The 18,167-nt window shown below is 32.1% G+C and overlaps 2 protein-coding genes across 2 annotated transcripts; both read left to right on the top strand.

Annotated features, from left to right (window-relative positions):
* The first annotated feature begins 224 nt into the window (after positions 1–224).
* On the top strand, positions 225–977 carry LOC145051083 (uncharacterized). Its single transcript, XM_078999227.1, has 2 exons — positions 225–517; positions 716–977. The coding sequence occupies exons 1-2, from the start codon at positions 225–227 to the stop codon at positions 975–977; spliced, it is 555 nt and encodes a 184-aa protein (XP_078855353.1).
* Positions 978–2,517: 1,540 nt separating this feature from the next.
* On the top strand, positions 2,518–3,999 carry LOC145055458 (protein JINGUBANG-like). The gene has a single exon (XM_079003792.1). It carries the CDS (start codon positions 2,590–2,592, stop codon positions 3,853–3,855), a length of 1,266 nt encoding a protein of 421 aa, XP_078859918.1. The 5' UTR covers positions 2,518–2,589; the 3' UTR covers positions 3,856–3,999.
* The last annotated feature ends 14,168 nt before the right edge of the window (positions 4,000–18,167 follow it).

Below are 18,167 nucleotides of genomic sequence, written 5' to 3'. Positions count from 1 at the left end.
TCAATCTATTTGTGAGGTCTTACATAAGCAAACAGAACTTGAGAAAAGTAATTATGAAATTCGATTACGTTCTACCATCCGTAGTTGTAGATTTTTACTAAAAAATGCATTACCATTTCGTGGACATCATGAGACGGAAAAGTCTAATAATAAGGGACTTTTCATTGAAGTCTTATCTTTGATTATAGAAGATAATGAGAAGATTTTTAATGTTACTTTAGAAAATGCTCCAAAAAAATGAAAAGTTGACTTCTCCTACGATTCAAAAAGATATTGTCAATTGCTTTTCAAAAGAGGTAATCAAGTCTATTTGTGATGAAATTAGTAAAGATGTGTTTGCTATTTTAGTTGATGAGTCTAGTGATGTTCCCATAAAAGAACAAATAGTTATAGTTTTGAGATATGTTGATAGACTTGAGATTGTAAAGGAAAGATTTATTGGAGTTGTTCACATGTTGGATACATTTTCTTTGGCTCTTAAAGCCGTCATCGATACCGTATTTTCTAGCAATAACTTGTAATATGGCTCGAGTGAGAAATCATAAAATATTTATTCTTTTAAATTTTAATACGATATTAGTTTTATTTTTATTTCTTATAGTTTTTTTGTATTATTATTTTTTAAATATATAGGTGAGGGGCAAGGTTATGATGGAGCAAGTAATATGAGTGCCGCATTCAATAGTTTGAAATCTTTGATTTTAAATGAAAACAGTTCTGCACATTATATACATTGTTTTGCACACCAACTTCAATTAGTGGTTGTGGTGGTTGCAAAGAAACATGATGATGCTGCCGAATTCTTTGAACAAGTAACTTTGGTGGTTACTGTCGTTTGTGGGTCTTGTAAGAGAAAAAATATGATACGAGAGATGCAAAAAGAAAGAGTAGCAGCTGAAATTGGTATTTGTGAAACTGAACCAGGAAGAGGGTTGAATCAAGATATTTCTCTTGTTCGAGCTGGAGATACTAGATGAGGTTCACATTTTAGAACAATTGTAAGTTTGGTGAATTTGTTGGCAGAAGTTGTTGCGATACTTAAATATGTCAAAGAGGAGGGGCATACTTTATCTAACCGTAATCAAGCAAATGGTATTTTGTCATATTTCAAGACACTTGATTTCGTGTTTCTTTTATACTTGATGTTTGAAATTCTATGCCTCCTAGATACATTGTCAAAGCATCTTAAAAAAAGATCAAAATATTTTGGAAGCGGCTTCATTAGTAAAAGGGACAAAGAAAGCATTGCTAATTTTTAGAAAAGATGGGTTTTCATAAATTTGGAAGAAGGTATGTGCTTTTTGTGAAAATCATAGTATTGGAATTGTGGACATGTCGGAATATTATGCTACCCCACGCAAGCGTAGGACCAATAAGACTAATCAACATCATTTTGAAGTTGTGATTTTTAACATGATTTTGGATACGTAAATTCAAGAATTTAGAGATAGATTTAGTGAAGTTGGCATGGAGTTGATGAAGAACATGGAGCTTTGAGTCCTTGTGACTCATTTTCTAGTTTTGATAAAGCAAAGTTGTTAAAGCTAAGTGGGATGTACAAAAACGATTTTGATGATTCAGAAATGACACAACTTAATGGGTAACTTGATATCTATTATCACTCTTTGTTCCATGATGAGAGATTTTTCAACTTGAAATGAATTGCATAACTCTCTCGTTTGTTGGTGGAAACCAGAAAGCACCTCTTTTTTCCTTTGGTTTATAGATTATTAAAATTAACTTTGGTTTTGTCCGTCGCAACTGCAACCGTTGAACGATGTTTTCTAGAATGAAGCTCTTGGAGACCGACTTGCGTAATAGAATAGGTGATGATTTTATGAATGGTGTTTTGATTTGTATTGTAGAAATGAAGCACTAGATAATGTTATGACTGAAAATGTAATTACTCGCTTTCGTAAAATGAAAGAGCAAAGAAGTGAATTTTAAAACGTAACTTTGTTATGGAATTTGAACTATATATCTAATAATAAAATGGTGGTTATTATTATTTTTTTTATTGTATATTACACACAAAAAGAAATTCTAGGATACCAGTACCACTTTGCTTTTTGATCCTGACTTCTGTTTTTGCCTAAACTTGACCAAATATTGATACTTTTTTAGTCAGCCAAAAAAATGTTGGCTGGATTCCGTCAAAAAGATATCAAGCAACCCTTTTAAATAAACCATTCCAAAAGAATGATATCTCCAACTTATAAACTATTTAGAGTTTTTGACCCAACTAATAAAACAATAAACCATATGGATCATACTTTTTAATTATATTGAAGAAATCTTTGATCACTTTACAAACACGAAGGACGTGGAAACACATTTTAATTATATTGAAGAAATCTTTGATCACTTGACAAACGAAGGACGTGGAAACACTCCGTTGTTATTTTTTATAACGTATATAAAAACCTTATAAAATCCAAAATAATCTAGCCTTCCCTTTTTACCTATTTTCCACCTTTTGCTTTATTTGTTAAAATACGCTCCACCCACCCTATCACACACCTCCACCCTACCTCGGCTATATAAAAGCTTACAATCTTCATCCTCTCAAGTTTACTGATAATTACAACCATGGCCGGAAACATGAATTTCATCTCACGTTCATGTTCGTGTTCATTTCGATTGTTTTCTAAATCTGATGATCAAGAATCAAATTTCCGATCTCAATCGTTTTCGCAAGATTCTTTCAACTCATCTTTCTCCTCCAAATCAAGCCTTCCACCGTCAATCTCCGCCATGATCGCAACATCAACCACCCTTCACCACCACTGCATCTCCACTTTCAAACCCAATTCTTCCGATATCCTCTCTCTAACCCTTGCTGGAAACCACCTCATCAGCGGCTCATCCACCCATATCCACCTCTGGCCCCGCCACCCCGCCACCACAAACACCACCACCAAATTCATCTCAATTCCGTGTAACAGCGCCGTCAAATCTCTCCATATTCTCAACGAAAACATACTAATCAGTGCACACCAAGACCATAAAATTCGAATATGGCATATCAACAAGCTCAAAATCATAGCGACTTTACCTACCATAAAAGATAGATTAGCCAAGATTTTGTTTGCTAAAAACTACGTTGAAATTCGCCGGCATAAGAAGCTCACCTGGATTCATCATAACGACGCTGTTTCTTCATTAGCGGTGTCACTCGATAAAACTCTGATTTACTCCGCTTCATGGGATCGAAGTTTTAAGGTTTGGAGAAGATCGGATTTCAAGTGTTTGGAATCAATTTCAAACGCACACGACGACGCCATTAATGCCATTGTATTATCCGTTGAAGGCTTCGTTTACACAGGTTCAGCAGACAAGAAGATCAAAGTGTGGGGGAACAATCGAAGAGATAAAAAACACTATCTTATAGAAAAATTGGAACACCATAAATCCGCTGTGAATGCTTTGGCTTATGATGATCATGTGTCTGTGTTAATCTCCGGAGCTTGTTCAGGAGTAATGATAGCAAGCGAGAGAAACTCCGGCGGCGGAGATGGTGGACATATGTCGGTTGTGGGAGCACTTTTGGGGCACAAAAAGGCGATTCTGTGTGTGAGAATTGTCGGAGATTTGGTGTGCAGTGGATCTGCTGATAAGACAGTGAGGTTATGGCGAAGAGCAGTGGGGAAAAGCTATTCATGTTTGGGTGTTTTGGAAGGTCACGGTGGACCGGTGAAGTGCTTGGCCATGGCAGCGGAAAGCTCCGGCGATGGTGAAGAAGAAGGAGGAGGGTATATGGTTTACAGTGGTAGTTTGGATAGTGATATTAAAGTATGGAAAGTTTGGGTTCCATCCGCCGTGGAAGAAGATTCTATGGCGAATTTTGTTAGTTGATTTTGCTTTATTTTAAAAAAATTTATACCATATAAATTTAATCAATAGTATAACTATTTAACGGTGTTTAGAATACTTTGTTATAAAAGATTAAAATTCATGTATAAGAATTATAGTTCATAAAACAGTTTTTTTTTTCTTTTCTGTGGAGACCTTTTTTGATGATAGGACTTTTGATATGAAAATCTTTAAATATGTCAAAGAATTTCGGTTTGTCTTTGTCACTCTCATGATTTCTTGTTTGTTAATGTTCAAAGTTTGAGGAGTTTTTTTTTTTTTTTTTTTTTTTTAAATCTTTTAGTTTTTTTACCTTAAGTATGTTTTTTTTTCATATCATACGTATTTATGTAGAAAAAACATATTTATATATTAAAAAAAACTTAACTAAAAATCGATTAATTTTTTTTACGTATAAGGATGTACTTTTATATATAAATACATACTATACCTCTATACTTCTACAAACGTAAAATTCATTCATAAATTTAGTCGACCTTTAACCTCCACCAATGAGCTCAGAGTTTTAGACTAGGGTGAGCAACAATACCATTGATACCTAATCAAATTGGTACCTTTGGTGTAAGCTAAATCAGCTTGTTACTCGGTTCCACAAAGTTGGCAAAACCAATTTTCGGTACTTGTTGTCCCAATTCCATTAGGTTAGGGGAAATTCAATATCGGGTACTCGTACCAGTTCCAACCATCATAATTTTTTCATACGAGCTCTAAATATTCTAATTATTTGTCCAACATATTCTTCTATGTCTTTGCTACCAGCTAGGCTCAGGAATCAAAGGAATTCTTCTATGTCTTTGCTACCAGCTAGGCTCAGAAATCAAGGGAATCAAATTATTTGGATAAATATTACTTGAGTTTCAGAGCCTCAAACATGGGATGTTGGGGTTGATTCAGCCTTTCTAACTGTTTTTTATCCTATTCCAACTCTCATAACGTTTTTCGTAGGTGTTCAGCTTTTGTAGTTGTTTTTTTACCATATTTTGACCCTCAAAACTTTTCGTACGACTTTGAATGAGCTGTTTTTTTTTTGTTCATGCATACCCTAGATGTATTGGCTACAATTTATGCTCAATAATCAACTTAATTGGATAAGTATTGACTGAGTATAGAGCCTTAAAGATGGCTACTTAGTGTTCTTTAAAATTTCGATATACTGGTATTGGTACATCCTATTCGATTCAGGTGTGACATCCCCTAATTTCTCGGCCAGAAAAGACCGATTTAATTTATGCTTTTTTAAAATCAAATCAGAGAAATCTTTATAAAAGATGTTGCGGAATTGGTCCCTAAAACAAAATATGATAAAAGTTTGTCAAAACCTTTCTTTAAGAAATATATCATTTCCTTTTATATCAAAACCTCGGGATGTCATGTTCCGATACAGATCAAAAGTATAAACAAGACCTTATAAGCCTTACAACAGTTATTTGTAACTACTTGCCTATAATCCAAAATCACTCATCATCATCATCCGACTATGCTCGGGGTCCTCTACATGTAATATAAACAGTTGAGTGGGCCAGGCTTGGAAGCCTGGTGAGCATATAGGGTTTTCAACCCACAATACATAAATTTATTATGTTTAAACATCAATCAATCAACCGAATTACCCCAAACCCCATTATTTTATTTATTTCTTAAGGGTTTACCCTAAGAATCAACTATCACTCCTTCCTAAGGATTCATCCTAAGGAATAGACACAAAGTCACCTCGTGACTGGGGTTTATACAACGGACACTAATTCCATAGCTGCCAAGGTTTATTCAACATGTGCTAAGTCCATAGCTCTCATTTATCGACAATATTATTTACAGGTATTCTCTCCTGCAATACATGTCAATGGGTTTTTAGAGTACAACAAATGAACATATAGTTCATTACACATACAGGTTGCGGACCTGCTAGTGTTCCATAGACTGTCTAGAATAGTCCATGGTTGTCATCCATACTCTGCTGAATGACGGGGGCCAACAATTTGGGTAAGTGATTCTCTCAAATTTCACCACTCACCCTCAACTCATGATCAATATTATTGATCATCTCCTTTATCCAACTCACCTTTCATCATACCCACTATTTTCATATGCCCATGTTTTACCCAACATTTTTCGTAGATAAAAATACATATATAGTTTAAATTATTTAAAAACATGTATAAATCATTCCTTTAGCACCCATCTAAAATAAACAAACAATATATATTCACACAACATGTATTTTATGTAAAGTACTTCATATCTATGTGTAAAGTGAAAGTAACTACACACTCACCTGATTTAATGAAAACCGGGTAGCAATTCGTTTCCTAAAACGATCGTTTCTAATAAAACCGAGAGTTTTATTGAGAAACCGGGCTCTGCGAGGGTCGGGCTTCGAAACCGAAAAGATAAATTTTCCGGGCTTCTCTGGCACTTCGTGGAGTATTCCGGGGTTTAGAATCGATATCGGGGCTTCGGGGAAGGTTAAGGTGAAGAAAAGATGAAGAAAGGGGTGAAAAATGGCAAATATCCAATTCTACCCGAGAAGGCTCGCAGGTCCCCTTCTATTTATAGGGTCCGAAGTCGGCTTCGGTGGTGGGGTCCGCAGGCGAGGGTGCGCAGGTGCTCGCACATGGGCTGCGCATGCGAGGGTCTCGGTGGCGGTTGCTGATTGGACCGCGGTCTACTGGTCCACATGCGAGGTTCGGAGGCTAGGCGGTGCGAGGTTCAGAACACGCGGCAGCAGGGCGAAGCTTCGGCCGGAGAGCTGGCTGCTTCGGATTGGGCCTCCTCCTCGGTCGAATCAGGATCCGACGCGTGGCTTCACATGACTCAGCAGCTCAGTGACTCAGCAGGACACGTGGCACTCTTTCAGCGAAGGTGACGTGGCAAAACATGGCTATGCGAATTTTCTCGACTTTCGCGCCAAAACTTCTAAAATCCATAACTTTCGCATACGAGCTCTGTTTTTTACGTTCTTTATATGCACGCGTAGCTAAAATTACGCTCTACAACTTCTGTTTAGACTTCGTCAGCTAATTTTGAATTTAATTTTTATATTATTATTTTTAACAGACCGGGATAGGAAAACCGTTAAAAATTCATAACTTCTTCATCCGACGTCCGTTTTCGTCAGACTTTTTACCGTTGTGCTACTAATGACGAGACCTTCAATTCTCGTTTAGGTTTTGTCGGCTAAAAATCACTCGATCTAAAATTCGAGTTTTTAATTGTCTACTGCTAAGCTGAAACTTCGAAAAATCATAACTTCCTCATACGAAGTCAGATTTGGTCGTTCTTTTTATCGAACTTCTCGGTTTAACGAATACTACGACTTTAATTTAGATCACTAAGGCTAAAAAGTAGTTTATCAAAAACTCACTTTTTACGACATTCAGCACCGTGCCGGTTTTGTCGCGAAACTTCGACAGGTCATAACTTCTTCGTTATAACTCAGATTTTGGTATTCTTTATATCCCCAAAATCCTTGTTTCGACCACTACAACTTTATGTAAGGATATCGGGCTTATCTCACACTTTAATTTTGACGCTTATTTTTATTCTTAATTAATTAAACCCTAATAATTAAGCATAAAAGACATAATTCACATAATATTCACATAATTCCTTTTCATTTCTTATTATGTCAATATTAATGCCTAGCCTAGAAACACGGGCGTTACATCAGGACTCAATACTTTCATGTTACCCGTTTTAGTTTTCGCTACTTTCAATTCGGTATCGTGCTCGCTTCTACTTGAGACATCTCTGAATCGAATCTATGAGGAAGATAGTAGATGCCAAATAAGCAGAGTATGAGAACTGAAAGCGAAATCTAAACGAGTTGGGCAACAAATGAAGAATATGGTAGGAGCCGTTGAAGACAATACAAATTTAATAGTGGAAACCAAAAAAAATAGGTCGCCGGATGTTGGATAAAAGTATCAAACATGACCTTTGAGGAGTAGAGGTTTGTTACACAAAGTAAGTGGGGGTGCTATATATTAGTGTTGTTTAATATCTTTGTGTTGGTTGTTTAATATCTTTGTGTTGGTTGTTATCGCCCTCATATAAACATAGAGTGAGTTTTGTTTGGCTAAAGTGGCATGATTGGTGTGTTAATTGTTGGTTAATTGGTTTTGATTTATACTATTTAATAGGAAAGTTTCATCTTTTTAGGAAAGTTCTTTTTATTAGTTTCAAGTTTATTCGGTGAATGTTTTTGAGTTTGATTAGGTATCCAATTGTTTTAGTATAAATATAGTAGATGCGTTGTTTATTGTATGCAGAAAATTCCTTTTGCTTATTAATAAAAAGTCTTTTGGTACGTAACATTTCCTCTACATATATTTGTTCTCTCATGTTTAGTTTTTTCTCCTTTTGTTCATCTTTTTTCATAATCACCAAGGTTTCTTTGTTCTACACTTGGTATCAGAACGGTTTCATTGAAGGGGGTGTGATTCGAGGTTGATTAGAAGCAACTCCGGTTTCTTTTAATCGGGCTTGTGAGAGACTAACTGGAGGCGCGGAATAAACAGACGGGAAGACGTCAAAGTGGGTGACTTTGATTTGGTTCGTTTTGCGGGTGACGGAAGATGGTAAAGGTGGTCGTGATCTTGTCTTATTGTCCGGTGGAAGAGTGCTCTCGAAACAAGCTTGATTAAAAAAGTCGGGGTTAAGGAGAAAAGGAAGTTGTTGGTTGAAGAAGGAGGTTCGATGACGTATCAAGTTCCGGTTTTGACTCCAACGAATTATCTTGCCTTTTTGTTTCAAGCGATACCCGAAGACATGGTGTTGCAAATGGCGAGTTACACCAAACCAAAGAAAGTGTGGGATGGGCTGAAAACACGGTATTTGGGAGTGGATCGGGTGAGAACGGCTCGACTTGCAATGTTAAAGAGAGAGCTTGAAAGTTTACGCATGATGGAGGGTGAAACGGTCGATGGTTTTGTGACAAAATTATCCGGTTTAGCTTCAAAAGCAAGGAGTCTTGGATATGAGCTTGAAGAAGGTGATTTGGTAAAAAGGTTACTAGATTCGATGCCTAAGTCATTTCTTCAAATCGTGGCTTCAATAGAGCAATGTTTCGAGTTGGATTCAATGTTATTTGATGAAGCGGTTGGTGGATTGAAGGCATGCAAGGGGTGTATAAGAGGAACTGAGAAAGTGGAGGACACTCAAGGTGGGTTATTGTTGGCTAGTGAGGAAAAATCACATGTTTGTAAGCATTGTGGCAATGGATGTTCAAATCGGGATGACTATGGACGTGACCGGAGAAGAGGTCGGGAGTCCGGGAGAAGTCGAGATGGTAATGAACGTGTCCGGGATAAAAGTCATGTTAGATGTTACAAATGTGGTGAGCTTGGTCACTATAAAAACAAGTGTCCTAAATGGGAAGAAAAAAAGAAGCGGGTCTAATCGAAGAGGAACCGACAGTGTTTTGAATGAGTGGTATGATCAAACCAATTAAAGGGGTGATTGTTGGTTAATTGGTTTTGATCTATACTATTTAATAGGAAAGTTTCATCTTTTTAGGAAAATTCTTTTTATTAGTTTTAAGCTTATTCGGTGAATGTTTTTGAGTTTGATTAGATATCTAATTGTTTTAGTATAAATATAGGAGATGTGTTTTTTTATTGTATGCAGAAAATTCCTTTTGCTTATTAATAAAAAGTCTTTTGGGACATAACATTTTCTCTACATATATTTGTTCTCTCCTGTTTAGTTTTTTCTCCTTTTGTTCATCTTTTTTCATAATCAACAAGGTTTCTTTGTTCTACATTAATCCTTCTACTAAATGTACTTTGTAATGTCTCTAGCGTCTTGATAGTCTTTTAATAAAATTTTTCCGCCGTTAAAAAAATATATAAATCTAACAAATTGTTGTTTGACTATAAATTTTGGTGATAGTAGACTTACAGCAGTGTTTAAGATTCTTTTTTAAGAAAGATGATGTCAGAAACCATGCCAATAATGAAAAATGATGCCTCAAAGTCCAATCATACACAAATTACAAAAGATCATAAAGGATGGGTCGTTGATGTGTGCAAAAGATATCACCTATCTAGCTTTAAATTTCTAACCTAACTACTTATCTACTAATCTACTTATAGGCAGTGTGCCTAGTCAGTTTATAGTATAATAAAGTAAGTTGGGTATCGAATACAAAGAACTGATTCAATATATTAAAGTAGCTACTAAAAATTAATCTAAAAACAAACAATAATTAAAAAGGGGTTTTATCTGATTTTTCAAGTTTAGATAAACTTAGGCACACAAATAAAAACGATTGTAATCAATATATTTAAAACACTTTCGTTTAGTTTTGAATCCACTGTTTCCTATGGTTAGCTCTTATTTATGGATTAATAAAGTTAGTTACCAATTTATATGTAATTAGCAATTTTGGTTCAATCTACTAATATTTTTTCCAATTCATGTACTATTATGTATGGTCAGACACAAGCAAACACATAATTAGTTATTAATGATAATTGGGCTATGTAAGATATATCTCGATAACTATCTTTAATTAAGACAATTAATCAAACACAATTATGTTCACAATTATGTTCTCCAACACAGTTAAAATTGTTACCTTTATTACTTTATTTAATATGCGGTCACTCCTAGCTCTAGCAATTTAATGGTCACTAAACTACTAGATTAACAAGTTCATGTAATTTAATGGTCATTAAGCTACACTTAACTTGAATTTAAGCAACAAAGGTTAAAAGTTTAACATGCTTGGTAATGATAATCTAACACATGCACCAAACCAACTTTATAAAATCCATAAAATAATAAGCTAACTCATAGTTTTAAGGTTTCATCTAGCTAAATGAAAGTCAACTAAATTAACTACTCATTACTGAAAGTAAACACACAAGATCATAAGAAATTGACATGATTAAATAATGCAGACCAAATGTAATGATTTAATTTTCAAATTCTCTTTCTTCAAATAATCTCTCCTTCCAATGATGTTTTCCGCAGGTTTCTGACCTCCAATCTCGAGTATCTCAGAATATCCTTCCTTCCTCCCAAAAGCTCCCTCAATCGTTAATACTAAGGGTTATTTATAGTTTTTCAAAATATGTATCTCATGTCGTGAGTTTAGTGGAATTTGTGTCGGGCAAGGAAACTAGCTTCCGCGTACTAATCTTCTAGAATTTGTCCCTCACATTGTGAGATATAAGAGCCTCACGATGTGAATTTGGTTTTTTACTAGAATCTTCTTCTTTTAAGCTCCAATCCTCCAAAGTTCTAATGTTTGTCGCTTCTGGCCCTCATTTTTCAAGAGTGACATAATTGACTACAAAATGTAAATTAATTCAATAAGTATCACATATCTTTGCAATTTACCAAAATATTACTTAAAATGTATTAAAATATTACCTAAATATATGTATAAATATGGCAATATCGGTTATTCGCCCACAAAATACCTATCTTCCACTTCTAGAGGGTTTCTGGACTAAGGTTTTATTTACTTTTTCCTCTTCTAGTAGTTTTTTTATCTGATTAAGAACGTCGTGGTTTTTAGAACTATTATAAACAAGATTATTCATCATTATAATTAGACAAAATTTAACGTATGGTCCTTATGGTTTTAAAATTGTCCACAAAACAGTCCTTATGAAAATAATGCATGAATGGTCCCTTTCGACAAACGTTAACACACTAATGGTTCTTATGTATAACTCTCGTTAGAGAGACAAGTTAATTCCACATAAGGACCATACGCGAACTTTTCTGAAACTTGATATAAGGACCATTTGTGAAATTTTCTAAAATTTCGCATAAAAGACCATTTGTGAAGTTTAAAAAAAAAGTCTATTAAATTATGTAATAATTATCATAAATCAAATAAAAATGCAAGAAAGACATAGAAAATGTAATATTTATATAAAAATAATTAAATATTTTTATTTTTTATTTTTAATCTAAAAATATATGAAGTGTAAATAAATCATTTTATCTAATTTTAACTTTTACATGACATAGTTTATGAGATTTATCTTTATATGGTTAATGATTTAGCATGTCGTAGGTTAAAAAAAAGGCTAAAGTCATTATAAACATTTAACTATTTTATCATTATCTATTAAAATATTTAAATTTTGAAAAAACTAAATTATTTTATTAAATAAATATTAAAAATTATCTAATTAATAAAAAAGTTATCATATGTTTTGTAAATATTTAAAAGTTTTGTAAAAGTTACCAATCCAATTAAACTGATTAAACTGATTTGGTTAAAAGTTTTGTAAAACAACACTAAAAAAGGTATATAGCTAATAATAAAATATTTAAATGTTTATAATCATTTTAGCGTTTTTTTAACCTACCACATACTAAAATAATTAATCATGTGAATATAAATCTCTTAAATTATATCACGTAAAAATTTAAATTAGAAAAATAATGTTGTTATGCTTCAAATATTTTTAGATAAAAATAGAAAATGAAATATTTAATTATTATTATAGTTTAAATATATTAGATAAAGTGTAGATGTCAAAAATTATTTATATATTAAATAAAATATACTTACATGTTAATTAAAATTAGTAAGTTCTATATTTTATTTATATAAATATTACATTTTCTATCTTTTAGTTTTTTTTTTTTACTTTTTTATTTGATTTATGATAATTTATTTGAGAGGTCATACGTTCAAGTCTCGTTGGAGACATAGTAGATGGTGATAATTTAAAAGTAGATTAGTTTGTCGTTTAAAAAAAAATACAAAGTTTAATAGACTTTTTGAAAATTTTACATATCGTCCTTATATATAGTTTCAAAAAAATTTACAAATGGTTCTAATGGGGAATTAACATCTTTCTCTAAAGGATGTTATACATAAGCATCATTGGTGTGACTACTTTTGTCGAAAGCAACCATTCATGCAAAGAAAAAGTTTAGTAAGGACTATTTTGAGAACAATTTTAATTTACAATTATCATTCGTGAAATTTTGTCTTATAATTATTGATTTTGATAATTATTTTATAGGCGTTAAAGAATTTGAGGTAAACTTTTAAGAATATAAATTGCTTTTTATGGTTTTTATTCGTATAATATCTGTTTTGTTGTTTCTTTACGTACCCATCTACCATTTGTTGAATTAGTAGTCAAATATTATCAAGGTAATCAAGCTAAAATAACAAACGCATGATAAATCCTAGAGAGTAGAGACTTTAAGCGGTGAGATCATCAATTTGATTTGTTTGAAAATAATCAAATATCTCACGTTAATAAAATATATTTTATAAGAAATATGCGGATTAAAATGTAATAGTCTAATTCATGTACTAATAAAAAAAATACTTTTGACTTTGACTTGAGTAAGGATGATGATACACAATCAGATTATATATACTCGTTTCATTTTACGAATCTACAGCCATTGTATCGATACAATGCATTTTAACACGTAATTAAATTTTCTTTAAAATATTAACTAGAAAACTGCTAGACTAAAGAATAATTTATCTAACATGCGTCTTTTAATATCTATAAATTGAAATAATAACTTTTTCCACATAACAAGTCATTAAAGTGATAAAATAACATTAAGAAATAAATGTTGAAATAACATGCTTTTTTTCAATTAAAAATATGAGTTTTTTCATCGATTTTGGTAATGTGGAGTTTGGGATATTTTAATATTTAGTCGGGTACCATTCTCCTTGAGGAGGAACAATAAAATGTCCAATTCAATGTTAAAATGAATGAGATGTATTTTTCCGAAGTAAGGTAATTGAATCCATTTTGGTCATGTGGAATGAGATGTATATTCCCAAAGTAAAATGCTGCTATATGTACTTCTTCGGTTACATAAAAAATAAACACACATTCATCCACTCACGAATACACCAATCGACTGAAGGTACATATACAATGTGAGCTACCTTATTAGATGATTAAGCACCATGTATATGATATGTGGGTTGTTTGGTATTGTTAGCTTTTTCATAGGGGCTTCCCTATATATAATGTAAAATTTTATGTTACAATTTGGTGAGAAGTTGAATAATATTTGTTCAAAATTGATTAACATTATATTCTATCGTAATGTATTAATGTTTTACTTAGATTTATTTTTAATCATTCTTAATTTTATTCTTTAAGAATAAATATAATTGTTAATTTGTATTCTCTCATGACGAATATAATTTATGTCCATAGCTCAATTATTAAATAATAAATGTAATTACTGATTCTAAAATATTAAAATTCGTTTCATATAAAATTTGTATTCAATTTTGATAATATATTTTTATAGTATTTTGTTAGAATATAATGTCTTTTTTCAAGATAATCATGAACACATTTTTTTAGAATATCCAATTTAATAGAACTATTATCCAAAAAAAATCATATTTTTAAACTTAAGAGAATTTATTATTCAACTTCAGGTTTAAGAATTTTGTGATTCTTCAAAGTTAACAAAATAAGATTCCAACTGAATTAATTAAAGTTGAATTAATTAAAAAATCATAATTCAAAGTTAAGACAATAAAAAATCCCTTAAAATCTGAAATTTCTCTTTTTAAATTTGGGTTTCCTAATTTGAAAATAATGGAGATATACACTTTTACCCTTTTCTTAATTAAATGGTATTATTTATTTTTTAATTTAATAATATGGATAAATGATTTTTTTTAAATAACTAAAATGATTGGTCTCAATCATTATTACACTCACACAATAATTAGTTATATATATATATATATATATATATATATATATATATATATATATATATATATACATACTAGGTTGAGACCCATGTATTACATGAGTTTAATTAAAAAAAATAAATATAAAATTTTAACAATTTGAAAAGTTTGAATTTATAAGAAAAATGAGAAAAATTTGAATTATTAAAGTTAATGAGACTTTAATGTATTGAATACATTATATATATAAACTTTTTCTAATAAATACTTTACATATATATTACCTTACACATTAAATGTGGAATTTTAATTTAATAAAATGAAAAATACAATAAAATGACAAGCGGAAAATAGAAAATTTAAAAATTCTAGAAAATGTCATGTGTCCAAATGAATGAGAAGAGGACATGTGGCAAAAAAAACCTTCATTTATTATAATATATATATATATATATATATATATATATATATATATATATATATATATATATATATGGCTTAGGTTATTTTGTTTAGAGTATCTATTGTGTTATTGTATGCATAAATGTGGGCCAATCAAATTTACTTATTTATAGAAATTGATTAATATATATTATTGAAATAAATATAACTGAAAAATATCATCTTAATTAATTACAAGGGTAATTTAGTCAATTAATATAGATTTAATAAAGGAAAATTATATTTTTTAAGGGATCATAGATTCTATTAATTTTAAAAAACCGATTTTACTAATTATAATTATTTTAATTCGAACATTCTGACAGAATATGTTTATGAGTATGTTCAAAAATAAAAATATTCTTAGAACCATAAATAATAAAAAATTTCATATTTCTTGATTATGAATTTAAAAACTTCTTGTAGAATAACAAATTCTTAAACAATCAAGTGAAGAATAAAAACAAGAAATACAATATTTCTTATAGAATATGGGTAACAATTGTTAAAAATTACATTTATTGTTAGAAAATAAAACTAAAAAAACTTTCAAAATGGGAAAGAAAACATCAAAATCTAACAACGACTAATACATTCTAAAAGAATAATGTGGTTCGTTTCAATTTTGTGGTCCGTTCTTCAAGCATCAACTTCTGTGATTCCAACAGAATTGGAATTCGCGATTCCATTCCAATAGAATTGGAATCTCACTAATATCATCCATTGAATCATCTACATAAACATACTTGATACCTTTTCAGAATTCAACCTTGTCAAGATCCTGCACTATCCATATAATAGCAGTGAATCCATTCCAACAAAATTAGAATTCATGCTTCCATTCCAACAAAATTGAAATTTGTTATTCCATTGCAAAAGAATTGGAATCACACCAATATCATCCATTGAATCATCTACAGAATTCATATTTACAAACTTTTGATCCTGAAAAGTTTATAAATTCCTCCATGAACATTAACAACTACAAATAAAAAAAAACAACAACAATGATCAAAAGGAAGTCAGTTTCAAAGGACAAAGACTATGTATTTTCATGATGTCATTTCAACTTCATAATAGTTCTTTAATCAAATAAACTCGGGCAAAGTCATTTCCTCAGCATTGAAAACCCAATGATGCACATAAATAATGCCTAGCCTATATCCAGTTTTTGTAGATAAAGACTTATAAACTACACATCCACACTACTAATGAGGAACATTGGAAAAAATGCACTTCCATGATAATATATCCTTTTATAACCCCAAAAAGTCTCAAATTAAAGACTAAATTTTCTCAAGGTACAAACTAAATGAGTAAAAACTATCATTGAACCCTAATTTGACTGATTACTAATAGATAAGTGGCTTTCTGCAGCCATATTGAAGAAAAGCTTAGGCAGTAAGTACAAGCAGCAAAAAGAATTTTACCAACAGAAACCAAGCCTTTCTGAAGATAAGACCAACAATGTAACAAGAGTTGAACATCTTTCAACCGCCAAATTAACCCCCCGAGCAATTCAAAAATGCAGAAACCAGGTTTCAACAAGAAAAAGCTAAATAATGCTAAATAATGATTGCAATGCCTGTGATGTCATAAAATGAATACCTTTTTACAGCCAAAGAAAAAAACTAATCAAATGAAAAAGAACTCGGCAATCATCCAATAGAAAACAGAAAAACCTAATACATAGCACACCAATTTTGATACCCTACGAAAGCCATAAGAAATAGCGTTTGTCTATAGCCAAATATACCGTAATTAAGCTGACACAGGCAAGAAATGATCAAAATTTTATTCGATTTAGAGCAAAAACTTTAAACCTAGCAGCCCTTGTAAAGATAGGGGAGGAAGACGCTTCCGGAAAACGCCGAAGAGCTTATGAACCCTGACATAGATGAGTCTGGAAGCAGGGTCCACAAGCTTCGTAAATAGGCCATGATTGTTGTTCCTGAGTGCCATAGGAGGTCTATCATACGGCGTCGCCTGAGTACTACGCCGAAAAGGCCTCTTACGGAGGAGGGAGTTGTAATCATTTGGCTTTTGTCGACCGAAGGGGGGAGACGCGAATAAGAGGAGGTGCAATTTTGGGATGTGTCGATCGGATTTGAGAAGTGAAGAAGGAAAAAAACGATACTCAATTTAGGGTTGTTGGTATGTTCAGAGATTGAAATTGTTTGATTCGGAGTAAACTGACTCACAATCGAAACTACGAATGGACTTGGAATCGGATTCCCTATCGGATTGGAGGGTGAGAGTTACAACCGATTGTTCTGATGGGTTTTATAAAACAATCCTATGTGTACATGCAACCCTAGCATTGGATCTATGTTTTCACTATTAGATACACAACATTATGAACACATAATAAAATCCTAATTCTAGCATATAAGTAATCATATTAACATAAGAATAGGTTTATAATATTACCTTGATTGTTATGTAGCAATAACAATCCCAAATCTCCTTGTATTGACTTTGGAAGGCTTAGAGTCACAAGTGTCACTCCTCTAATGGTTCACAAACACCAAGAGCAAATGGAGAAGATATAAAGAGAGAGGAGAGGTATAAGAATTCGTCCCTAAGATGCCTTGGGAAGGTCTGGACGAATTATGAGCCAAAGGGGTGTTTATATATAGGTGTAGAGATAGGGTTTCAGTCCTTATCCTTATCTAGTTGCTTGCCCACCAAGCAACCCATAAGATAAGCCTTGAATCCTTATCATGGTCGAATTCTAAGGCCTTATCACCTCAAATTCGTCCAACCTATCCTTAGGATAATCCTTACCCTATTTTGTAACTATCACATAATTACAATTCAGCCCCTCTAGTTTAATTAATTACATTTGATCACAAAATTAATTCTTAATTAATTATTGACCAATATTAATTAAACAAATATGATTTATCCTTTAATATATTATTCTTATAACATATTAATAAATCATAATAACCTCTCTCTCTATTATTTCTCCAGTCAAGTTGCTTTGGTGAAGGCAACCCAAAAGGACCATGCACCATCAGGTCAAGTACATACCAAAATAGTTATGGACTTAGACACTAATCCAACAGTCTCCCACTTGGATAAGTCTAACAACTATTCTGCATATGACTTTAGATCCTGATCTGCAATCGTAGCTTTTCAAAGCCGCTGTCAACTCTGATCCTATCAGATACTCGTGTCCTTA

The sequence above is a fragment of the Lactuca serriola genome, chromosome 5 (genome assembly GCF_051521515.1).
Source record: "Lactuca serriola cultivar US96UC23 chromosome 5, Lser_US96UC23_V15, whole genome shotgun sequence".
NCBI lineage: Eukaryota > Viridiplantae > Streptophyta > Magnoliopsida > Asterales > Asteraceae > Lactuca > Lactuca serriola.
Note: the sequence above shows the minus strand (reverse complement) of the source record. Positions and strands in the feature narration are given on the sequence as shown.